The sequence below is a fragment of the Macrobrachium nipponense genome, chromosome 40 (assembly GCF_015104395.2).
Source record: "Macrobrachium nipponense isolate FS-2020 chromosome 40, ASM1510439v2, whole genome shotgun sequence".
Taxonomy (NCBI): Eukaryota; Metazoa; Arthropoda; class Malacostraca; order Decapoda; family Palaemonidae; genus Macrobrachium; species Macrobrachium nipponense.
This window is the reverse complement of record NC_061101.1, coordinates 44,114,716-44,142,077: the sequence shown is the minus strand read 5'-3', so window position 1 is coordinate 44,142,077 and position 27,362 is coordinate 44,114,716. Positions and strand designations below refer to the sequence as shown.

Here is a 27,362-nt window from a genome sequence, read left to right as displayed (position 1 = left end):
CCCACAGCTTTCCAATGTGTCCGGATGAAGACGGATGATATGCAAGATATGAGCAAACTATGTTAAGCAATAATGAAAAGAATAAGAAAAAGAACTTGGTCAATAAACAGAATATCGGGAATAATAGAATAAAGCAGATTAATATGAAATTGTCGATTTAAATATTCATTCACATTACGTATCCGAGAGAGTATACTGCCGAAAATAGACCTTGGGTAATCTGGTGTAAAATCGGAAGTCAAATTTAGGCCTACTAAATGCCATGTAAACTATTTTATTGACAAAAGGACAAAATTTGTTGAATTACACTTTGGTATCAAAGAATATTGACTGGCTTAATGTATTTTATATCGGCTGTAGGTGACGAACAGACGACACCCCAGTACTGTACGATATGTTGGGTCAAGGTTCTAGCTGTAGCACAGCCAACTTTTATGCCCTTGCTGTCCTGAAGCATTAGGTTGAGAATAAAATTAGAATTTGCAAAATAATTAACTTTGATATATTGGATAAATTGACTTCATTCCAATTTAATTCATTTCAAGTATAACATCTCTGAGAGGAATTATTACTTATTTATAAGTAAATACTCTGACACCTCCATATGGCAATATTTCCATAACGAACAATGAATTAAGAAACTATGCCAATTGTTTGTTGGGCGTGTGTACATCCCAAGAGTCATTTTAGGATTTTCCCATGAGCTCAGTTAGGAAGTAATTCACGATCACACCCTAACGCCTTTGAGAAGTGTTCTGAAGTCTTAGCAAAAATTGCCAGGGAGTATTTCAAGCCTTCCTTTATCTACCTGAGCTCCATCTTCTTACTACGTGACCTGATCCAGGTGTGGTTCTCCGCTCCCTTTCACGCTTACCCTTACCTCTCTAGTGTTAATGACTTCTCTATTGTTAATCCCTTCTGGTGAACTATTGTGCTGGCCACATACTATTTCCTTTCCAGTTACCTGCCAGGATTTGCATCCCAAAAGGAATATAAGACAATAGGATAGCTGTTTATGATCAAAACAAGAAAACAAGAAAACGTTGGCCATCTCTTGGCATATATAGCGGTGAAGCAACCACACGCAGCTACTGCTAGGTAGTTAGTTAATCGAGGGGATACTCTGTGAGAGTCTGTCCCAGACGGTCCCCTGTGATGCTGTCCCTATGAAGGTTGGGTCCTTCTGCAACTGCTCTGCACCTCAGCACTGATGAACCTGTACCCCAGGCATACCCACCGCCTCTCTCCTTATTCTCCCTTGGTTCACACTGATTGAAACGCCGCAGCGCCGCTTCCACTGATGTTCCCTGCAATGGCAGTTTGGCTATAGTGATTGGAAATTGTAGTTTGGCCTCACCATTACTTTTACTTATTTCCCACCTGTTCTCCAAAATCCTATCTGTTGAAATCTCCTTCAGAGATTTTCATGACCTTGACTTTTGATTCATGCAAGTCTCATAAGTGTTGGAATACCAATGTTAACTTATCAGTGATACAATTTTATTGTTACATATCAGTGTTGATTATAGACGACTCTTTTGGTTAAGGATTCCTTTTACTTAGTGTATTCCAAATTAGCTTTACTCATAATCCCACTCGTATGTTACAACGTCCCTCTGCCCTGCAGATCCGATTGTGGGTGCCTGTTGTGTGTGTCACATGTAGGTCAATTGTGCCACCATTTGCTATTGTCAGTGCCATATGTGGTCAAGTATTCTTAGACCCTGATGGGAAGACTGTTCTAAATTTCCCCTTTGTACCAATCCTTGCAAGCATCCTATTCCCCTTTTACTGATGAGTTTTACCCAGTGAGATGTATGTACATATGTGCAGTATTGTGGCGCTTTGCTTTAGAGATTGTTATTTGTTCAGTAACTTGTAGTGCCAAGGGCTCTATTGTTAGCTCCTGTATATCTTTTTCTTCGCCCATTTAGTGAATCATGTGTTAAGTGGACACTTTAAGTTTGCCTTGAATCCAAGCTTAGTTAGTTGAATTTATCTATGATCACTTAAATACTACATTATGCTCATTGGAACTTGACCACCCTTAAGTCAGACTGCTGTTAACAAAGTAAGTCTAGAGCCATCCATTCACCTCCTGACCAGGCCTGTGAATATATATGTGGGAAATTTGTTTCACTCTGTGGGAAGATTGAAGGAATATACTCTACAAAATTATGAGGGTAATTCCTTCCACTGAGTGTTCTCTAGTAATTTAGTAAATGGTATAAAACGGGCTGTTAAGCACACAATTCTTCCGTGCGCCTAACGTGTTTTCAGACTTGTGCCAGAAAATCCAAAGGGTTAATAATTGCTTTGTAAGTTTAAGTAGGCTAGTTAAATTCAGGTACGAGTAATTTAGGTAAATGCAATTAATCTATTAAGGACTATGAATAAATCAAACCAAGGCCATAAAATTCCCAGGGCAGTTCAGTTTGGTCCCAGAATTCAATTAAGTTCCGACCCGGTTAAAGTAAAATTAAGGTAAACTAATCCCAAATAGTAATGCTAAGTAAACAGACAGACCTAATTTTGACTAAATTTTCTACTACGCCCATGTAATTATATAAACCCCTGTAAAATTGTTCAATCTGAGTCTATGCCTAATTAATTCTCACAAACTCCAATATTACAATAGCCTAACTACGTAAAAGGGCTCAAAATTTAGTTAAGGTAAAGAAAACAGTGTATTACATCTTAAATAAGTAAGTTAAGTTAAATAAGTAAGTTAAACGTTAAAAGACGAAACTGCTTGCTAACGAATGACCGTTGGCTCAAATCAGCCGTCCGATAATATGGCGGCTTAGCTTTTGTGGAAAATTGGTATGTTGACCTACCTTTAAGTTAACCCAGTTTGGACGCACACCTCTTAATTCACTCCTAAACTAAAAAACAAATCCTATATATTTAATCAGCAAACCCAGCGACCTCTAATTACATTCGTGGAAATAAATTGGTACGTTGACAAGAAATGTTATTTTACTTACTGAATTTTCTGCTGACAGATCAGTGTGAATGCCCATTTTAAGTTTTGGTTGCAGATAAGGATTCGGATAGGATATGGGTTAGGATAGGTACAAACAGGAAAGGAGATCATACAAACCAATTATCTTAAGGGTTATTAATGTCTAAAACCCTACACTACGTAAATTAAACTCAAGACGAAATTGACGAAACAAGTTGTCGCCCGTCTTCCGTTGCTGTCTGTTTGAACAAGGCCCCAAAAACCCCCACTCGACCTTTCGCTACCCCCGAAAAACCCTATGTCAGGTCAATGGTTCTTATCACTCCCTAAATCAATTAAATAATTTCTTAACTAATTTGAAGGGACAGTTAAATCTATTTATTAAATCTATCTATCAAATATTTTAAATGCTAAGTAAAATTAATCAGATTATTCAAAATATAATATTATAATTTCTGCAGAGCTTATACTAAAGAAAATGGGTTATAGTTATTTTGTAGCTCTTAGCAGTGACTTCGTTAAAGGTTAGAAAATGGATATGTACAAATAAATTTACATCATATATATATATATATATATATATATATATATATATATATATATATATATATATATATATATATATATATATATATATATATATTTATATGTTACATGGTCAAAATGACCACATTTAACTAAAAGGAGAGAATTCCTAACTATCGTAATGTGACCTACCTCCCATACAGTCATCTTTATAGCTGAAAACTCTTAAGATACGAAAATAAGTATTTATTTTCCTCAAAATAGCTAACATGAAAATGAAATAAAAAGGAATCTAATATCCCCCAAAATCATTAAGACATCATTACTGTTCTGCATTATTATATTGAATAAAACTATCCCACCTTATTCTCAGTGTCACCAGTCTTTCTAAAAATAAATGTCAATAGAGAATTCATTTTTCGGTATCGACAACCGAATCCATCCTGAAAAAGAAACCATACTTATCAAACACTGAAGTGCATAAATAAATGGAATAGAATAATGTCCTATAACACTTTCTAAGTGTTTCTCTACGCTTCCAATCCCCTAAAGTTTTCCAAAGTCTTTCTTTCACTTTACCTTATTGGTAGACCTTCGAAAGCGACTCTCCAATTTTTGGGTCACCACTAACAGTTCTTGTCTAATGCCTCCATAAGTTCCCATACTAGGGATTATATCTCATTCCTTTTCTCTAACAGACATAATATGCACTTACACATACTAATGGACGTACGGATGCACGCACGCTAGTCTATTTTCGGTTCCGTGTACGTGCATTTTCCCATTGCTCATGTACACGTCCTATTTAGTGCACTGACGTCACAGTCATGTGAATACGAACTAAGCAGGTCATTTGCGCTCCTGCAATCTCGCCACTGCGATTGGAAATGTTATATCTTGTGTCTCGTTTGAACATCCTGAGGAATTCACTGTTTTTCACTTGTCCCAAAACACCAAGACACTCGAGGCTGTATTGTTTCCAACTGCCTGAAAAAACATATATGAAAATATATTAATTCCGAGGTAGAGCGAATTAGATATTAAAGGACATTGTAGCTCGATATATGTATATGAATCACGGTAATGTGATATGACTTTTGTAAAATGCTACGTGTTGTCAAAAGCGCTACTTAACTACCGGACTCGAGGCAGGTTGATGTTGTCTCCAAACCAACGAATACTTTAGCGCGAGAAAGTATTTGAGGTGAGAGACGGCATATACCTTTAAGCCTCTCGCGGTGGTTGGGTGGTATAGCTTCCACTGACGTTCCTGGATTTATAATGTACCTGCGTTCGCGCCCAAGTACAGGTAAATCTATTATCGAGAAAAAATTCCCCTTCGGTTAAGCATATATGAAAATAAAAATATTAATTCCGAGGTAGAGCGAATTAGGATATTCAAAAGGACATTGTAGCTCGATATATGTAGTATATGAATCACGGTTAATGTGATATGACTTATGTAAAATGCTACGTGTTGTCAAAAGCGCTACTTAACTACCGGAGTCGAGGCGGGTTGATGTTGTCTCCAAACCAACGAATACTTCAGCGCGAGAAAGTATTTGAGGTGAGAGACGGCATATACCTTTAAGCCTCTCGCGGTGGTTGGGTGGTATAGCTTCCACTGACGTTCCTGGATTTATAATGTACCTGCGTTCGCGCCCAAGTACAGGTAAATCTATTATCGAGAAAAAATTCCCCTTCGGTTAAGCAAATATGAAAATATATTAATTCCGAGGTAGAGCGAAGTTAGATATTAAAGGACATTGTAGCTCATATAGATATTATATATATATATATATATATATATATATATATATATATATATATATATATTTGTATATTATATAAATATATATATATATATACTATATATATAGATATATCTATTTAATAATATTTATATGTAAAAAAAAATATATATATATATATATATATATATATATATATATATATATATATCTATATATATATTACATCGTAATATATCACATCGTCAGTGATTTCATCATAAGGTTTCTTTCACCGCAAGCTAAGTAAACCACACAGGGCAAAAAAATAAATGAACAATAAAATATAATGCACTTGTTTTTCTGTAAAACGTTCCTTGTATTACTGTTATAATTGTTGACTGGGATTTAACTATACGCTGTTTTATTCATCTGTCCACCCACCCGTGATGTTTGCGCATGGTAACACTGCGTCCTGGGCTTTAAATAGTTACCCTATGTGTAAGTTTTAGGTAAATAAAAGGATATTTGGGTGTGCATTTGCAACTGAAAAGTGTTTTAATAATTCACTGTATGCGAATTCCATTAAACAGATCCTAAACCAAATTACGTCATATCGTATCTGGCTAAAACGCACTTTATAAAAATCTAAAGTATATACTGATATACTTACATGTAATGAAGTAACATTTAGCTCAGTAGCAGAGTAGGTGTGGTCCACTACAGTTGACATCTTGCCGTAGTGAACAGCAAGAGAAACAATTTTCCTGCCATTGCGTCTGGCTGTTCCATTCGCCACCCCGAAAAGGCAGCTTGCATTCAACAATAATAACGATATCCTATTTCGAATAATTATTAAAACACTTTTCAGTTGCAAATGCACACACACTATTCATCATTACTTCAAATTTTTCTTCCATTTTCTCAATCATTTTCTCTTCCGCTCCTTTCACCTCTTCTTTCATTTCCACTTTCGCACTCCTTAGCATTCCTTTCATTTCCTCTAACTCACTCTTCAGCTCCTCACACTCTACCCTCAACCTCTCATTCTCCATTTCCAATCTTTCCTTAGCTTCTCTCACCAACCGCAACTCCTCCTTCAACCTCTCCATCTCCTTCTACCCTTCCATCCTCACTTTCTCCACCAATCACACAACTCACTACCCCAATCGTCCAGCAGTTCCAGTTCAGGCACCAAAAAATTAATGTGGCGGGATCACAGCTCAAAAACAAGCGGGCAAAATCCCCTCTACATAAACTTAACCAATCCGGAAGCCAAACTCACCCTCAGCCACACTTTCCTCTTTACACTATGGAATACTTGCAGGACAATTGACCTACCTTCACACAACAAAAAACACAAACACATGTACTCACCCAACTCCAGATACTCAGGGCTATGCTGGGCTGTCCGCTGGTCGAGATCACTGAGACACCACCAACAACAAAGACAACAACCAAGAACCACAACCCCACAACCCAATAACCAAGGACCACAACCCCACAACTCAAGAACAACACAACAACCAAGGACCACAACCCAACAACATAACTACAACACAACAACCAAGGACCACAACTCAACAACAGAATAACAAACACGGAACACAACCACAACTCAACAACACAGCAAACAAACAAGGAACACAACCACAACTCAACAACACAACAACAAACAAGGAATACAAGCACAACAAAAGACCACTGCACAAACAATCACTAACACAAAGAACAACAACACAAAAAGGCAACACACACACCCACTAACAACACCAAGGAATCACAGCAGCTCACCAACAACAACCCTCAACAACTCACAACCACACCAAGAAACCACAACAATTCCCCAACAACAACAACCCTCAACTATAACAACTCACATATAACCCAACAGGAACTCACAAGCACAACAAATCTAACAACACAGGCACAACAACTCTAAAGCAAACAATATCAAGCTTAACAACAAATCAATAACACACAACTTAACTGACTTTCAATGCCTTCAACACTCTTCACAGACTGCTGCCGACACTACTGATCATCACAGGCTCTGACCCAAGACTGACTGAAAACTCTGATCCTAACAACTAACACCAACTGCACCAGCAGACAACCCAGAACTCACCAACAGCTAATTCAATCATCAACCATCCATCCACCCTCTCTCTCCTCTCTCTCTCTCTCTCTCTCTCTCTCTCTCTCTCTCAAGGATGTTGTCAAATGGGCGCAAGTTCGGTTCTCGGACATTCCACTGAGGGGCAAGAGATGTGTATTCTGGTGATAAAAGTTCACTCTCAAAGTGGTTCGAAGTCGCATGAAGCCGTTGTTCCCGTTGCTGAATAACCTCTGGTTCCATGCAGTGTAAAAACACCATACAAACAAACAAACCCCAAGCTTAAGGAGCCAGGGTTGCTTAACAGTTTTCCTTTGTCACCCTTCCTCTTTGGGCTTCAGAAATGACAAACTACCATAGACTACATGAGAAGAGGACTAGCGACTCCGATGCTCGGATCCTCAAGGTTGGGTCCCAAACGGGAATAGCACGCTTTAACAAACGCTCTTACATTAACGTTTTTTTGTTGTTGTTTACTTCTTATGTGTTTTTATCTGATAGCTGATTTTTAAAAAATCAAAGTCTTTTATGACTGTTTTCTAATAATCATCATTTCAATGTTATTTTGTTATCAAAGCTTAGGGTAAAAGAAATTTTGATTTTCTTTTTTGTGTGTGTGTTTTACTCTAATTTTAATACATGAAATCAGTACAATAATTAGATATAAGAAGGATAAAACTATGATACCAATATAGGAAAAAATATCAATTACAGGAAAAGAAAAACCAATAATCGTGGATATGGCAGGGCTATATAAATTTACGTAGTATTTTAGTTCCAAGATATAAGGAAAAATAAATCAGTGCAAAATGCTGTGGAAAAATAAAGAAAATATCTAAATTCATATTTTCACTTACCCCTTAATCTTAATTTGATATCTGTCCTCGTCGTCTCAAGCAACCCTTCATTCTCTGGATCAGAATTGTTTAAAATGTCTTGAACAAAATATTTTCGAGAGATTGACAAGCTCTCTTGTTTTTTTGCCAAAGAAGAATCAATCATTTCTCAAACAAATGGAATACCTTTGAACAAAGAACCCTATGTCAAGTGTAGGAGCACAAAGGCCACCACGATTCAGTTCCTCTAAAAATTCCCTTGAATGTTACCTTCACTTGCACCTGATACCCCATATTTATGAGGAAGATAACCAGCAATAAAAACAACCTTTTGTTTCAGTGGATCTGAGGTATCAAGTGATTCTCCAGTGATGCAAATTTGGAAACTTTCTATAAGGTTAATGCTCATCTTCACAACTGGAGCACCGGGGTGCATGGTGGTCCGAATTGCTGTTATGTTTTCTTATAGCATCATACTTCACCATTTGGTGCAAACGCTGAATTTTACCAGCAACAAGAACATCCTTGACACCAATGTAAACTTTAAATATGTTTTGCCTTCCGTATTTTCTCAAGATCCTCTCGAGAAATTTTTTGGACAGGCCAGGCAGCGGTTTGGTGGAAATTTTTACTTTGATGTCAAGGATGTCCTTGTTGCTGGTGAGTTCAGCGTTTGCACCAAATGGTCAAGCATGATGCTATAAGAAAACGTAACAGCAATTAGAGTAAACAACAACAAAAAAAACATTTTTTTTTTTAACCCTAAGCTTTGCTAACAAAATATTTAAATGATGTTTATTAGAAAACAGTGATAAAAGGCTTTACTTTTTCTTAATCAAAACTTTAGTAAACAGCAACAAAAAAGTTAAAGTAAGAGCGTTTGTCAAAGGGCGCGCTATTCCCGTTTGGGACCCGAGCATCGGAGTCGCTAGTCCTATTTTCAAGTAGTCTATGCAAACTACTGATTTACAGATGGACAACTCGCAATAAATTTCCAAACTTAGTTACACCAAAGATTACAGAATCAGAGACTGCTCATCTTCCACTGAACTTGCTTTTTTATATACTGTACTATTTGGTTTGATGCTATACAGGAATTATACGAGGAAAAAATATTGTGGTGTATTACTTACTGCTATTATCACTGAGTTGAGAATTAAATCATACTTGTGCTGCGTGAAGGTTCGTATTCAAGAAACATTATGTATTTTACTTTTTATTTATAACATGTAAAATATTTACATTTCCGTAATACTGTATTCATTTTATAAGTCTTTTAGTGATGATAGTAAAATGTGAAGTTTATATTATATATGTATATACACCAGTTGCATGGCCAAAAATACAAACAGTATGAAATAACAAATACATATGGTACGAAGCTGTTTTACAGCCTCAATTCACATTTACATATCTTTACGCAACTAATGGGGACAGTACTTCAAAAACAGTGTTTCCAAAGAATTTTTGCAAAACTATCCCTTCTTTCTCATGTGCCTTACAGTTACTAAATAGTTTATTGATATTTATAAAAGATGGCAAAATATATTTTTGAAAATGCTATTCTTCCTAAAGTTGAAATGCCTACCAATTATCGCATGTACATAGCAATATTTGCATATGCCGTAAATGCATTAATAGTTGTGGCTTGGGAATACTCACCAAGGGCTATGTTTACCAACACTTCACATAGATATCAGCTCAAGATGTCTAAAGTTAGATATTATTCGTAACGTGAACATGACCAAATTTTTAAGCCTGACATAAAACCATTTGTCAATAGCCTGGTACACTTTCCTGTACTGCTGCTTCTCTAGTCAGGGTCTTGATGAAAAGGGACTTGTGAAGTGTTGACAAAACAAAGTCATTGGTCTTATATTTCTATCTTTTCTCGTAACACCTTATCCTTGTATCACAGAAAATTCGAGTGATATACTACCCCTACACACATGTAGTATGTGTTTATACACAGCAGTATATCAGTCTAGACACCTAAAATAGGTAGGTAATGCATATATATCACATTTCGTGAATGCATTATGTCTTTCATTTGAATTCCTTAAATGCAACCAAAATCTCATTACCCTACACTGCATCATCCTCAACAAATGCTTTGTTGTCAGCAGCCATTGCTCGTGGCTGTTTGTCTTCATTTTCTTCCACAGTATTTGCTTCTTCTCCGTCGTCCTTTGGCACTCTATTGTACCATCGTAGGAGAAGAACAAATATGACCGTGTTGGCTGCCATAAGACCCGCATAAAGAAGGGCTTCTTGAGAGGCTCGGTGCTGGAACGCACCTGTGGCAGAGCTCAGACTTGTCAGGCCAGCAAATAGCCATAGGCCTACAGTGATTGTGAAGAGGTTAGCAGCCTGAAGAACGGACTTCATAGCTGTTGGAGCTTCTGAGTAGGCAAAGTCCATACCAGATACTGAGAAGAGAACTTCTCCAATCGTCAGGAGCAAATACTGAGGGATGAGCCATAGCATATGAACCGAAGCAGGTTTTGTAACTGGGAACACAAACAGAGACGTTTCAGTCAAAACAACATCGTAAACACCATCCTGGTGGATCGGAGAATCACCTACTTCAACTTCTCCCAAGTAGACCTTGTACTCTTGGGGGCTAATGGTTTGGAATAGAGTCATTCCATCTTTTACCTGAAATTGTTGTACCAGGGTATCATACTTTAATGTGACGTTCTCAACATCTGGCGTTGTGATTAATATGCGCACCTGGAAAAATGAAAATGAGTGTTTACTAAGGAAAATAGTATATGAATATAGGTTGCAAAAGGACAATACGTACTGTATATTTAGACTTACAACTCAAATCTGCAAATCAGTAAATTCAGAAATACTGTTAACAGTCTGAATTTATTGTCCTGTTACTTAAACTATATGCTGTGATATTGCAATGAATAGTTTTATAGGTCATAATTTTATATTTAGTGTTCTTATAAAACTGGGAGAGCACAGGAATGATATTCAAGAAACGAGGGTCATAGCTGTCAATGAGAAATAGTTAACATGAAATTAAATCTGAATTTGAATCCGGGAATTTAATAAAAGAAAAAGATTCATTGGTTTCAGTCAACTGAATGTGTTAATAACTGACAAATTTTTGGATGCTTTTATGTTATCTCTGATAGGAATTAAAAAATATTAATATTAAGGAATATGGTTGTTAATTGCTTGTTAGTTGCTTATTACTTTGACATTGTACTTACGATAATGCTGTATCGTGCAAAACAGTTACAGCATTAGACATAGTCCTGTAAATAATGTAGAACTTATTTATAAAACTAAATAAAATTATGCATTACTTTAGTTGTTTTATTAGACTATAGAGGTTTCTGTGAACTGTACATAATTTATTTCTCCTGCGTTGCAAGACAGTTTAAATTTGTCTGTTATGAAAATACTGTAATATATGTTCGTAATACATTATGTAATCTTCATTTTTTAGGGATATAGAGCTGATAGTTCTAAGCTACTCATACTAACTTTTAATAAGAAAATAAAGTTTATGAAGTCCATTGTTCATTTTAACAATGTTAAAAATCTTTTATTTATATACGTATAAAGTGAATTAAACTTTTAGACTTACAAACACTTGCTCACATTCTGGCCTACTCAGTTGGAAAGACTTGAGAATGATCAATTATTATTAGTATGTTGGATGTGGCCATGAGGGATTTCTGTTTATGTCATTTTCCTCTTCTTTCCTATGTCAGTAGTATAGGATTTCCTTATCTTTAAAAACCTTTTGCTAAGTTTAGCTAATCATGTGTATATCGTTGGTATTGTACTTATTGCAAGGTATGGTGAGTATGCAATCATTACTGATTGTCTGTCCACTTTTTTAAATAACTGTATGAGTTTAGTAAATATATTATGTGTTCATACATCATTTACATTTCAAATGATATATACATGCATCAGTGTTAGTTAGAGGGAATATGGAATATTTTCTTTAGTATCTGTCTGTTTTTCTGTTATTTTCTATTTTTCAGTTCATTTCGTTTTCACTGTGTAGTTTTTGAGTTGAAATAGCTTCATATTTTACTCAAAGTGTCATTGATGTGTGTTTGGGTTAGTCTGGGGCTCTTGTAGTGCATTTTGTTTTATTATTTTTGTGTGGCTGCGAATGAATCTCATTTCAACACTTATTTAATGTTCTAAGGGCTGCTGTTTTGTTTAATCCATTTTGGTTCTTATGTGGTGCCAGATAATGAGACCATTTTATCAGGCATTGTTGGTCAATTGTATTAAGAAAAAAGTTGGCCAGTTGTATCAAGGAAGATTAATTTTATCATTGTTATCTGAATTCTATTAAGATTATTTGGTCGTGTAGATATGGTTTACTTCCAGGGTTTATTATCGAAGAATAAAATGGCCTAAATTGTGTGGCTGGCTAATTTAATTGCGGAAAGAAATGAATGTGCTCCATGTATCTTTTAGGCAACTGAACTTTCTTGTCATTACTGATTCTTGACTGAACCATGAAAAGTGTACAAGATGAACCTGTGTTAGTCTTCTTAGAGTTTACCCAATTTAAAATGATCATTATAGCAATAAAGGTTAATTTTTGCTCACAGCTTACCAACCTTTGCCTCAGCGTCTTCACTCTTGATATACTCAAGAGTTGGTGGTAATGATTTTGCTCCAACTGGCGATAACAGCAGTGTAGTTTCATGACCTCCTAAGGTTACTACAGTTACATCAGACATGTCTGGAGTTGGGCATGTGGGTTCGATGTTGGCCTTGATTTCCTGGGCATTTGTGGTCAAGAAATCAGGAACAGCCACCTGTCCTCCTGTTTCCAAAACGGCGTTAAAGTTAGGCAGCTGGATATTGGCTTCACAAGGCAACGCATTGTAGATATGGATGCGAGCATGGTCTGGTAAAATAAGAGTCTGCTCAACCTGTACATTAACTATGGCATATACAACAAAGGAGGAGACCGCAAAACACATGCCAGCAATCATTCTGGATGTCACTGTCGTCAGGAAAGCAGCGCGGTCAAAACAGGGGTAAATGACCAGATCAAACAGAGGAATAAGTGTCAGAATCAGCAAAGGATTGATTGAAGATGACATCTCTGGTGGGATACGGTATGTGCCTACAAGGCCATCAAGACGTTTAGCCTGAAAAATCATACCAGTCGAAGTTTGGTAGAATAAGGCCCAGAAGATGGGATATGTACAAAATAGGAGAAGAACACGGCAAGTAATTTTCACATCCTTGATTAATTTACTGTCGTATTTCTCTTTGGAGCGGTCAAGCCAGTGATCTACAGGCTTGCGATCATGTTTATCCCACGATTTACGGATAGCATACCCTGCGCACTTGATGGCATTGATCAACATTGTATCCGGAGGGGCCTCGATGTATCGTGATCGACCTGCAAATCAGTGAATTGTGTCAAAATTTAGAATCATAGTTTAGATGCTTTTCTTGCCAGCGAGCCTTTACATGTCATGCACAGTAGATATGATCATGCTGGTACTGCACAGCAGGAGCATGTACTTGAAAAGGAAATGCAATGCAATAGTAACAGAAATGTAAGAAAGTTATCAGATATACAGTACGTATTATATTATATAGCAAGGTAATGAAGACTATGTAGTCTAGAAAACTTGTATGACACAAATCAGGACGGGGTGACACTGGTTCAGATACTACCCAAATCAGTGATGACCCCTTTAGGTTTGAAAAATACTATTTATAAATGCATGTATTTTCTGGTACCTACTTAGGTATTTGACAGGAATGACAAAAAGTACTAGAAAGAAAACTTGATTGAAATACTCCAGATTAGAAGAACAATTGTGAATGACTAATTCAACATTTCATGCACTGGAGATTGACAGCACTACTTATATGCAGATATATATTACAGTATACATGTAGCACTATCTGTACCCAAAGAATTCCACTCACCAGCTGCAAATATTGCTGTGGAGCAAACCATAAAGCCTACTAAGATGGCGAATGGCAGAAAATAGCAATCATCTCCGAAGCATTGCACTGAATCTCGGATCTGGGCAGTCATGAATTGACCGACGAAAGCCCCCGCATTGATCATCCAGTAGAAGGCATAGAAGTATCTGCAACGTTAAGGGCAGTGCTAATCATTGTAAAACTGAAAAAAAAATAAAGTGGCGATCTGTAATTCAGATGGGCAGTGGTATAACTAACATTAGTGGCGCCCCATTCCCGTGCGTAAAAGTATTAACATGGTGAAAATCAAATGCACATTTTAAGCCTTAACAACTCGGTTATTTATTTTATTTCATAAAGCTTAAAAAAGCACAACAGATTTACAACGGAATCTTATGAGCTTGTTAGAGCGAATTTGCTAACAACAACATCAAAGTCCAACTGATTATTGCTTTCATGCTCTATTGACATCTCAAGGTTTGACAATCTGAGCTGATTCATTATTGATCTTTGATGGCTTTTTGATTAACTAAATTGGAGAAGCTTCTCTTGCAGAAGGCAACACTTACTCCGACGCTTAAGAACAGTCTCAATATTATAACAATATTTGGAACACAGATATCAAGGTTGAACTGTTGGATGGACTACAGAAGCTCAAGTGGTTCTCCTTCAACAACTCCGGCCTACTCTTGCGACGTGTTCACGAATTCGCAAAGCCGTTGAATGGACTGCAGAAGCTTAAGTGGTCCTCCTTCAACAACTCTGGCCTACTCTCGAAACCGTAGTCAAATATCGCTTACTGTTCAACAGCAGAGTCAATAGAAAATTCAAAGTTCTGCCAGACCAGACCTGCTCAAAAAGTGCAAGACTGCCGCCTGGAATACCCACTGTTCCCTCAGCCCCATTTAGTTACGCCAGTGCAGATGGGAGCTGTGCATCAGAATTGTACTGGTTCATGAGGACTTGAAAATAGTAAGGGATATCATTCCTGGTCTGATTATACAGAGCACAAAGATGGTGTATCTATTTTAAGTAAAGGAAACTGGAATTCTCTATGAAATGACCTTATCAGGCTTTTTGTGACTCACTGCCAGTTACATCAGACATCAAAATTTAACTGGATTTCCAAGCCTGATTTTGGGCTGCTAGCCATAGTATTTCTGGTAAGCGCTACCACTCTTCTAACCCTGTTACCAATAAGTGGTCTGAGTGCTATGCCAATGATAATGACCACTTTATCTTCCCTGAAGAAATATCTCACCTCTTTTGCTCCTCTCTCTGTTCTGGTACTTTGAACTGGTCAGCGCCCAGAGAAGAGTAGACAGCTTTCATTGATCCCGCACAGATGCCAAGTACCAGGAGACCGATGATACCAGTGAATTTGGCAGCTGTGATGGTGCTCATTATTGGCGTGACTGATGAGAGTGTAAAGATGGCGGCGCCTACGGTATATCCACAGCACATTATGAGCACCGTTCTTGCCTGTGGAAGAAAGAATGTCATTGGACACCGCTCATCACTTCAGACTAATGCAGTCTTTTGTTTCATGGAAATAATTGTTCATATTTTGGCACCATTTTTGTGAAAATAAAAATATGTAAATTTTAACAGAACAGAGATTACTGTATAATGCACTGCGTTCAGTGCATTTTCATTGGAAAACTATGATGTATAACCAAGGTCAGTCCTACTTTTCTATGGAGAATTGGGGAAAAAAAAATTCCAGCATTGATATGATTTTCCTTACATATTTTTTTTCTAAAGAGACCGGACCGCCCGGGCATTTTTCCAAAACCAATCTTGTCCCACAAAGAAAAGTGAAAGCCAAATAAATCTTCGTAAATCATTGGGCTAAAGTCACTTCACCCAGTATAAAACTGCATAAGGCAAGCAAAAAAGTTATGACAGAAATCTTATTATTCAAGGTTTTTAACTATAATTAAGAAATAACGCCCTGCTCAGTAGTCCGAATTGTGAAGATGATGTAGCAAAAGGCCATATACGTAGTACTGCATATTAGAAGCTTTTACAAAGAATTATGATGATATAGCGAAATTTGAGTCTCTACCAACTGTGGCATGTTAAGTCTGACCGTGCATTCACAAGATGTGTTTCAGTCACCTTGACCTCGTTCATCGGTAAATAACTCAAGAATAGACATATTAAATGACCTCGAATTTGCATACAAAGTATGTTGTCACGATTTGCATATTTGCCGGCGTATGTTTGTAAGCATGAATATTAGGAAATTGGTTGGCTATTTAATAAAGAAGTTTACTTGTTTGTGGCCCATTTTTATGATGTGTACTTACACGTACACGTATATATGATATACACACACAGAGAGACTCACACACACACAGACACACACACACACATATATATACATATATATATATATATATATATATATATATATATATATATATATATATATATATATATATAGAAATTATAATAGCCACAATGCCCTCTTAACTTCTTGAATTCTTTGCTCTTTTTTGGACACGCTTGTCACTACAACCTCTCAAGGCTTTGTAGTGACAATTCTTTAAGGGAATAATATATCCCCTTATTAGGTTAACGTAAAATAGTTATTACTTTTGTTAGTTTCAATCAGCCTTGTTTACATTTAAGTTAACTTTATTATATCCAGGGAAGGATAACTCAACTTCTACCAATGTAGCTGAAACCACCGTGTTCGGGAACCCTCCCAGTAATAACTATTTTACGTTAACCTAATACCCCTCCTAACTTATCTGGGTTAACTCAAAGTCAGTGATGAAAAGTACGTAGGTAGTACTGTGGAGTTGCATGGCTGAACTTTTGTCACCTTTCAGCAAAAATAATCATAAAAAGATATTTAGAGGAAATAATGGGACTGTTTAAATGCAAGTTCAAATATCCCATAGTAGTCAACCCAGGTATCTAATGAAACAAAGGTGAATATCTTTTTATTGAGGTGTTATGCCATTTGATTTTTGCAAAGTGTATCCATAAAAATGTTCTAAAGGTGAAGTAATACATATATGTAAGTGTTGAAATGTAATAAGAATAGATACAAACTATATGATTTAATTCATGATATTTCCACTTTCATCATTAGACTCGAATTGTATCGTTCGGCCCTTTGAAGATGTTTCCGGATTTTGAAAAAAACGAATAGCATTACTTCGTTTACAAATGGCGTTCTTACTCAAAACCCATTTAATGATGTGATTCTTTCCACTGATTTGGGAGATCATATAAATCTTTACTATGAAATACTGATTGTATTCACTGAAAAATAATTCATGACTTCGGATTTTCTTTTGGTCCTGAGAAAAATGAACAGAGTTTGGGTTCCTGGTAATAATATTAATAGACTGGGTGACTTGGCTCTATTCACTGTTTTACATTGATGGTCTGAAATACTGTTTTCAATTGAGCCCATTCGCGTGTACAGGAATGTTATAAAATATAGACTGTTTAGAATTGACATATTTCTATGTTCACAAAATATACCAAAAAGTATTGATTGTATTAATTTTGATTCTGTCGTTATTTTGCAAGGATTTTGTGCTCATTTAATTCTATTGCTTATTTTAAGGTGTTACAAAATTAACTTCACAAACTATGACATTGCCTGTCTGATTCTATTAAATGTTTTTCGAGGCACTCACAAAACAAAACTTATGAAGTATTGTCTATTAATTCTATTAATTATTTTATAGAGATATTACATCCATTAAAAAAACAGTTGCTGTGTTTTGTTATATTTCATGAGGGTACTGTTTGCTGGATCAAATTCATTGCATTACGTGAATATTACAAAATCAGCCTCATGGAATCCTACGTGCATTTTGTCTGATTCTATTCACTCTTTTATGAAACAAATGAAGAAGTACTGAACATTCATTTACCTATATGCACACTTTCGGGAATATGTTATCAAATCAATGCTGTAAATTTTAAAGCATTCATTTGATTTTGTTCTGTATACTATAGCTTTTACTGTTCACGGACAATAACAATTCTCGATTTTTACTGTGATTCTATTCTCTGTATTTCAGAGAATACAAAAAAAAAAAAAAAATCGAATTATGACTGCATTTACGGAAAGAAATCGATCCACGACACTTACTTTTCCCAGATAGGTGTCGGCCAAAACGGCGCCAGCGATGGGAGCCATATAAATGAGGCCCTCCATGACCGCCTTGACTGTGGAGGCCGAGGACGAGGTGAAGCCCAGCACCCTCTGCATGTAGAAGACGGCGCCGCCGAAGAGCCCATAGTAGACGAAACGCTCCAGCAGGTATCCGACCAGAACGAAGAAGGCCGACCTTGGGTAGGGCAGTTTTGCCTGTGCGCTGTCCTCCGCCATCTTTGAAGCGAGTCCTTCGGTCTGAAAAGAAGAAGGGCGGTATGAGAAGAAGAAGAATTGGACAATAATGAAAAGAAGAGCGAGGCAGATTAGAAGTCGAGCCGTCTGAAAAGAAGAACAGCATCTGAAAAGGTAAAAAGCAGTCTGAGAAGAAGAGCAACTCTGAAAAGAAGAGCAGGATGGATCATTCTTAAAACACATATAAGAGAGAGTCTGAAAAGATGAGTGGTCTGAAAAGCAGGGGAGCGAATCTGAAAAGAAGAGCGAGGCTGAAGAGAAAAGCGCGATGAGAAGAAGAACCATCCGAAAAGAAAAGCGATCTCAAAAGAAGAAGAAAGAGTCTGAGAGGAAGAAGAACGGAAAATTGTAAATATCACTGTTTATTCTCTTCGCTGTCCCCCGTAAAAGATGAAAGACATATTTTGTTTATATATTGCAGTTTTCTTTTGGGCTTTATGATTACTTTTTTTTCATAGTTATCCAAGAAAGGGAGCGTTATTCTAGTTATATGGCAGTTTCTTCGGTCCTCTGGGAAGGTAAGGGTTATACTAATTAAGATTATGGTAGCTTATTTTGTCCTCTACATCAACAAGGGTATGGTTAAAATTGTATTTGACAGCTGATTTTATCCTCGGAAGAAAGATGAGGCGAAATTGTGCAACTTATTCAGTCTACTGTTCTCATAGATAGTAAGGAAGAAGATTATAATGATGCGAATCTATTCTATTGACTGTGCCAATCGTCATGAGGACGTTTTGATGGTTTTTGCATATCATCTCTACAATACTAGTTAAAATCTTGATGAGGCATTCCATTCTGATGAGAATTGCAGTGTCACACTCTAGAATCAATGCAGAATATATTCCTGATCGAGAGCAGCTCCATATTTTCGTGTTAATGAGGACAGCAGTCATTTCAGAATATGATGTTGGTTGTTTCTCCTGAGTTATAGTTTTTGCTCTGTGCTTAAACTGCGAATGAATCTTGAGGCTTGAAAAAGGTCATTTTTTAGCCATTAATGATTTTTATATCTCTTAGTCAATTTGTGTCTATTATTCTGCTTATTGCTATTTTTCTCCCTTTTTTTATCGTTTTCATCTGATTTTCGCAGTCACTGTCTTTTTACTCTATATTTTTCTGCTTTTCCTTCCTTAGCAAATGAACGGTCTTTTTTGCTTGTTCATCTAGATTACATAGACACTCTGAATAATGGGAATTCAAAATATGAAAGGAAACTGTTCAGCCTATTGCTCATAAAAAGGAAATTCAGCTCATCGCCTGACCTTGCACATGAGATGTGCTTGGTAGGCCAGGAGGCTAGAAAGACAGAAGAAAAGGAACGGGAAGTAGGGCAGGACTCATTCAGATCATAAGATATGGCTGTAGCCGGGGCCAGGGAGGGGGTACCTCAAACCATTGTTTATCAACCCCCCCCCCCCTCCCCACCTCCACCCTACCAGTAGACTATAAACAATTGTATTATTTTTCCTGTAACTATCGTAAATGAGTTAATTTCATGTGAGGAATGTAAATGACAAAGCATATTTAAATGGCTGCAATTTTCGCTTTAAGAGAACTTTGTCTCATAGAATTGGAGGTTCATTTCCAGCACGTCAAATAAACTCCTGGTGGCCTGAAGATTATTTGACAAGGAATGACTCGTGTGGGCTATATTCGAAATCTGAAATGATCCAGTAATGGTTTGCCTAGCGGGAGATTGAATAATAGGGTGTCCACAAAGTCATGGGGCAATTTAAAATTCTCGTAGCTTCGTAACGATACGGAATAAAAAATTAATCAGTGAAAAGAATAAGAAAGCTTGATGTGTGTAGTTTTAAAGTTTTTCTAATTTTTTTTTATATATTTATCTATTTATTAAATATTTGATTAAATATTTCCACCATGACAGTCGATTGGTACATTTGAAACGCGTAGCTGTGTAAATATTTACCACATCACCGTAACACCGTCGCATATTATATACATAAAAATTAAGCTTCTTTACATAAAATGACGCGGTGATATGATAAATATTCATAAAAATATAGCTGCGTGTGTCACTCGTACCAATCGGCTGTCATGGTGGAGGTGGGTTGATGCCGACGCTCAGCACCTACAAATATCTTATTAAATACCTGATAAAAACAAATAATAAGTAAAATATCAGAAGAGCAGCAAAACTAGGCACACCAAGCTTTCTTATCCTTTTTTTTAACAGATTAATTCTACCCCGTATTCTTACGAAGTATTTTAGTTTACACCATAACTTGATGGACACCCTGTATAATACAACGATCTCCAAATCCTCAGCTTCTCAACACCTGCAGCCTGTTTCGCTCCTTATTTGACTTTTGGGTCGCGCGCACGTTAGGGAAATTCATAAGCGAATTCTTTCATTACCATACTGATGTAATTATCAGAATCATTTTGGGAGGGTATTGGGTCCTAATATGGCATACGATTAATGTAGAACATGCATGCGAATCCTTTATATGTCAGAAGATCAAACTTGTTCGAATGACGATAATGTCACACCCAAGAATTTTCCTTCATAGAAAGCAGAGATGTCTTATTAAAGTACTGATATATTATATCCGGGGCAAATGTTTTCGATGAACTTTATGTTTGCTTCTGGGAGGGCACTTGAAGGGAAGGAAAAATAACTGAACTTTCTATATTATGTTCTTTGAAAATACATTGATAAAACTTGCAAATAACGATGAATCATAATAAAGATAATAAACTTCATCAAACAGAATGGCTGTCTGGATGCCTCTGAGTGTGTAGTACTCTCATTTCTCAGTCTCTCGAGTTGGTTAGTTTCTTCGCCGCGGCCACAAAGACACTCGCTCCAGAGACTGTGAAACGACGCCCAGGTGGCACTTCTGTTGTGCTGAAGTGACTTTGAAAGGGGAAGTTCTTCCGAAATAATAATAATAATAATAATAATAATAATAATAATAAAGGATACAATCACATATGTAGTGGAAGTTAATTTCAAACTCACATCGAGATCGATCACAGGACTCCCAAATAAAAGGCAAGGGTACTGACACACAAGTCATAAAAGAAGTAGAATTCTAAGAACTGTAGCTGAGGTGTCACCTGGGCAGGCTACACACTTTGCATACCCGCCAGTGTTACCCAACTTCCCGACCCATCAGTGTCTCGGTATGCAAGGTGGGTAGCCTGCTGCCCATTATGCCCCTAGTACAGAGGGTTAGTTGGTAGTGCTTTTGTCTTAAATTTATAGTCCTAGGTTCGATCGCGTTGTGACTTACAAAATTGTTATTGATCGTAAGATAGTGGGACATGAAAAGAGAAGAGATCAGTTATTAGGAAACAACCATAATGAGTTATTAGATAAATAGATAAAAATCAAGTAAATCTGTAAAAGTACGAGGATAATTGTTTTAGGGTGGTAAAGTATTTTACCTGAACTTCTGATATTGTTATTGCACAGCGTCCTCAGGGACCGTTCCGCAGTCCAACGGTGTGAGGAATAAAACTCCTCTGGAACTGAGGAGTTCGACAGCGAGGCTCATTGACCGCATATTGGTGCTGCTGTTCAGCAAATCTGGTCGATCTCGGCAGGAAAATGAGATCAGGGGTCAATTGTGATAGCGAAAGTTCTATGTTAAAATACAACTTAATAAAAAAACTGATTAACAAGTCATAACTGCTGATGTTAGTAAACGGAAACCAACCACTACGAACCACTAATTCTAAAGGAGATAATTGTAATCAAGCCTTCTTCTCGGGCCAGCCTTCCTTGAGAAGTCCCTGAGACTCCTGCCTAGCAAGGAGGGAGACCTTCCTCCGCGGTTGCCTTTCCTACAAGAGCTCCTCCGCGGTTGCCTTTCCTACAAGAGCTCCTCCTAACCAGTTGGACCTATTTCGGGTCTGCTTTCTCCAAAAGAGACCAGATACCAAGCCGTAGCCCCTCTTTCATGGCTACCTTTCATGAGAGACCCTGGGGTACCCACCATTCCGGATGATAGGGGCCCCCTCCTGGGTTGCCTTTCCCAGGTGACCTCTGGGGCACCCGCAGGGAATGGAGACCCACCTAAAAGAATGCTGCCTTAGGAATCTTAGCCAACTCCCCCCACCGCCCCACTCTTCCACCTTTGTGAGGATGCTTTTGGCCTGGCAGGAGTCCAGCATCCTTCCTGGAAAGGCACTCATGGGGCAGACTTTTCTAATACTTTCTTTCATGTCCTATTGGAAGGCATCCCATTATTCCTCCAAGGAATAGACACAATATCGATTAAGACTTCAAAGAGCTTCCCTTGAAGACGTCTGCTGGGCGCCAGCGTGAAATTTTAATCGGAAACTCTGCAGCTGATTTTACTGCAACACGTTAAAGTAAAACCTCGCAAGGCTGACTCATAATTGTGGTTAAGAATTGTGGTTATCAAACATTCTCCACGTGTTTAATTTTGTTGTACATCTTCGTGTAAGATACCAATCATCTGAAAATATCTAATCGTGCTTGTCCGTTATCTTATGCTTTGGAGGCTACTAAGAGGTTTGTTTCAATATATCAATGATTAGTTTGACTATAGAGGGAAGGTTTTGGAACATTGTATTAGATAAAAGTGCGTTGGGACTGCTTCCTAAACACTAATTGACTGATTGATTTATGCCTACTAAAACTGCCATAATAACATCTCGGTTATTGACCCCGTTTTAAACACTAAGAGAGAGAGAGAGAGAGAGAGAGAGAGAGAGAGAGAGAGAGAGAGAGAGAGCAAAATCAACTGGAGTAATATATTTATGTTATTCTACACATAATTGCGCACAAACACACATTCACATAATATATAAATATATAATGTATGTATTACTTTGGAAATTTGCTGGCAAAAAAGTAAAGTATTTTTTGAAACCTTAACAATCGTTTTTAAATTTATTTTACCATTTTAGTTTTTACTTTTATTATTGTTACTTGTATTGAAATATTCATTCTATTATATATATTATGTTCAAATTAATTTAGAACTTCTTCAGACTGTTGTACACGTTAATATTGACAATTTGCAGCGCTCCGCACCCCAGGAAAATCTCAGGTACCCAATTCTTACTTACGTTTCAGAAAACATTATTTAGCGTCAATTATATCCAAGGATACTCACGAGCACCGTTAGTTTAAAACCGATGGCAACTCATAACAAGATGCCAAGTAAAGGCCCAGGTAAACGCCACCATTTTTTCCTTCTCTTGAACAAGTTTTTGCTAAACTTTTAACGACCAAACGCAGTTTTTTTTTTTTTTTTATTTTTTTTTTTTTTTTTTTTTTTTTGTAAATGGATTACTGATCATATCTGGGTAAAACCAATGCTCGCTTGACATTTCTCTTCCTATTTGTTGAGGCCAAACGTTGCCAGCGTTGTCTTTGTCTTGCATGTTCCACACAAACGTATAACACTATCATGGCATGATTACGTGTCATCACTAAGTAAAATGCTGAGAAATTTCAAACGAAATGTATTTTTTAGGCATTAAATAAAGTTGCCATTTCTCGCTAATTCGTCATAAAAGTCTACACAAATCTCAAACAAAGTACGAAAAATAAATTTAATAAAACTTGTTCGTAGCCAAGTTGCAGCTCGTCCTTGTGAGTGACAGAGCAGTACTCCAGACCAATTTTGTATTTCGCCAACGCAAAACTCCCTAGATGTCAGGCAAGATTGGTGGTTTGCAAACTTTATGTCGCTGGTTTGTGCGCACGCGCGCGCGCGTGCGATAGAGAGAGAGAGAAGGAGAGAGTATGAGTCACTACCACATAATCCTTTAGCTGTTGAATAAAAAATGAACACTTCAAAGAAAAGTTCAGAAAAATGTTTCCTACACCTAAACACACATTCAAAGAGAGAGAGAGAGAGAGAGAGAGAGAGAGAGAGAGAGAGAGAGAGAGAGAGCTTACACACACATACACACCAAGGCCAATATAGTACTGTATTGGCCTTGATACACACAAACACAGAAAGAGATAGTTCGCAGGTGACTATTTCTCCAAAACCTTTCAAAAAAAAAAAGATGAAATTCATGAACTCGATTATGACCTTTCTCCATCAACGACTGACCTCCCCCAGTCCCAAAACGCCATTTTCCTAATCCATTCATCCACAGCGAATAATGAGAAATAGACGAAAGAAATACAAAGGCGCTAGCCAAGGCGAGGCAGTTCACAGTTGGAAAGAAATTCCCTCCATCCGTGGTTTTCCCGCCGTCTTATAGGAACGATCAAGGTCCTTTAAATATACTCGGCGAGGTCGGCTCATCAGCGAGCGAAAATACGTTCCCTCTGCGCATGTCGTCACGCTACGAACAGTCTCCCCTTACAGCACTGACTCAGACAGGTATACGTAGTAACACGATGCAAGGGTACCTTTCCAAAAAAATACTTAAGGTACAAATACTTTTATTTTGTTTTACTTAAAGTACAGATTTTCCTTATGGCACACCATACATCAAAGTTTCATAATACTGTAATGTATTGACTGTCACTTATCCCTAACCAAAGAGGTATGGATTAACGTAGAGAAAGTTGTCCTTGGTACTAAATCTACACAACGAGTTAAGGATTAACATATAGAAAGTTGTTTTGGTACAATGAACTCTCATTTTAATCCTAACAGATTAACAGAACAAAGATGACAGTTTAATGGTGATGGAATTGAGATATGCAGGAGTTTTTTTCTCACCGAGCCAGGTGTGGACCCCGAGGGGAAAAACTAAGTTGTTGTTTTCATGGTTTTTCTTACTGTACTCCTGCAAGTCCTCTGTTTCTTTTTACTCATATCAATAATGTTGAGGTGCCGCATTCTAAAAAACACTGATATTTTGGCAAAAAATTCCACAACCTCGTCAGGAACACCAGCGACAGCAGATTTCATTTCAGCAGCCATTGTTTTTATGCATTCCGTTCCTGGTCTAAGACCATAGCCATGAATTGCTGTAAAAATTTCTCTACAAATTTTTAGTTTAGAGAAAAAGTCGTCTGATGATGCATAGAGTTTTCCTTCACTTATATAATGGACCCATGTCTCTGACGTCTTGCTGTTAACAATGTACCCTATATTTGGATATTTAAAGGAAAACTTTTTCACTACATATCCACCGATATATCTTAAGGACTCTTCCTTGATAACAGATCCCGTGGTGTCTCCTGATTTCTGACATTTAGCAAATTCTGTTTCCTCAGAGAACATTTCGTCATTCTTAAGATCCACATCAAATTCCAGGTCTCTAAAAATGATGTTTGTCATACATATTTCTAAGGCCAGTTCCCTGTCATGGAAAGATTTATCAAGTCCGTTTCCATCACGTCCAGATAATACCATTTCATGGGATAACGGGTCAAGGTTTTCATTTCCTTTGTCGCAGTTTGCTTATCGCTAACAATTTCAATATCCCTACCTAGCAAAAAGTTTTTCAATCTGTATTTAAAATTAACTGCATTGGGATGATCATGAGAACCCCTCATCTGCCTAATGCATCCAAAAAAACTTTCAAGACAGTTTTGATTCAATCTCCATGTCATAATAAAAGAAATGTCATGACTCTGTTTTAGCATGTTATGTAGCCCAATCATTGAGTGGCAAGATAATATCACACCTTTTTGGAATTTGTAAAGGCAATTAAATTTTGGGTTTTTTACCATCATTCCCAGCATAGCATCAACCATATTTTGTAGACCACTTTTCTGGTTATCCAAATTTATCCCCAAATGCATTGCGGGCTTTTATGTCACCGAACATCATAGAGGAATTCATGACATCGAACCATTCATTCACTGTAGCTATAAAGTCGGCAGTTTCCTTCCAATTGTTGCTCTCTAGTAAGCCCCTTTCTCAAATACAATGCCTTAGCACGTGACTTTGAAAGTAGCTGTACAGCATACTTACTTTACACGCTGTCTTTGTAAGCCACTTACATTGATATGTTTCATTAATTTTATATGCTAAGGAATACTCTGATACGATTTCATTTGCATTTCACGGACACAGGCATCAGATACACTATTTCCATTTTCCATAAGAAAACCGTGGTCCAGAAAATTATTTCTAATTAACTTTATCAAATGGGGAGCATCAGCAAATATGAAGACATTCCTGTCAGCACATGGGCTTTTAAAAAAGACTTTCTCAGGGTTAAGGGGATCAATCCCGAATTCTTTCCAAACCCGCAAATTATTAGGTCCAAGATCATGGACAATTGCCACAACGGCAAAGCCAGCTTTTTCAACATTTATAATAATATCAATCAGTTTTTTACGCACATTAGACTCATCATATTGGTAGTATATAGCTTCCCGTCAAACCTCTTAACATAACCACTTGAACTTTATCATGAGATTCATACAAAACATCCATCCTTTTGTCATAACTCCACTTACTAGCAATATTCATTTCATCAAATGAAATCCCGACAAGTTTTTCTATTTCCGTCATTGTTTCTGATTTTGCCTTCATCAGTGACGGAACCGAATGCAAAATACCCGACTCACATTTCAGATTTTGCGCTCGTTTGTTCAGTGTACTTTTTGATGGCAGAGGGAATCCTCTTTTAGTTCACAAATATGAATAGCATTTGGTGCTCATGCTTCTGAGAATGAAAGCTGACGATATGTCTTCATCGCTCCAATGACTGACAGCGATATTAGTTATGAGAGCATTTATCTGTGTTGTACTTAGCATAGGTTGAAATTACTTGTTTATCGCAGTTAATGTGAACTTAGGTTCTGTCACTTCCGTCTCCAAACTAACCAGTTTCAGGAGTTCTTGATTGGTCTTTTCCAAATGCTCTATTTTTTCTTTAGTTCTTCTACTTCCTCTACTTGTTTAATTGTATTTTGTTCAGAACTCTCTTCAGGCTGTGC

The 27,362-nt window shown here is 37.2% G+C and overlaps 1 protein-coding gene across 2 annotated transcripts in view; it reads right to left on the bottom strand.

Moving 5' to 3' along the window:
* Positions 1-9,424: 9,424 nt before the first annotated feature.
* The window catches only part of LOC135212124 (peptide transporter family 1-like), a 51,678-nt gene continuing 33,740 nt past the window's right edge, over positions 9,425-27,362 (bottom strand). For both annotated transcript variants that reach the window (XM_064245523.1, XM_064245524.1), the window contains exons 2-6: positions 18,239-18,499; positions 15,377-15,597; positions 14,116-14,282; positions 12,780-13,576; positions 9,425-10,905 (exon numbers count right to left, since the gene is read on the bottom strand). In XM_064245523.1, the coding sequence (XP_064101593.1) occupies positions 10,258-10,905; positions 12,780-13,576; positions 14,116-14,282; positions 15,377-15,597; positions 18,239-18,478 (2,073 nt within the window). In that variant the 5' untranslated portion in view covers positions 18,479-18,499 and the 3' untranslated portion in view covers positions 9,425-10,257. The remainder of the gene's footprint in view (positions 10,906-12,779; positions 13,577-14,115; positions 14,283-15,376; positions 15,598-18,238; positions 18,500-27,362) is intronic.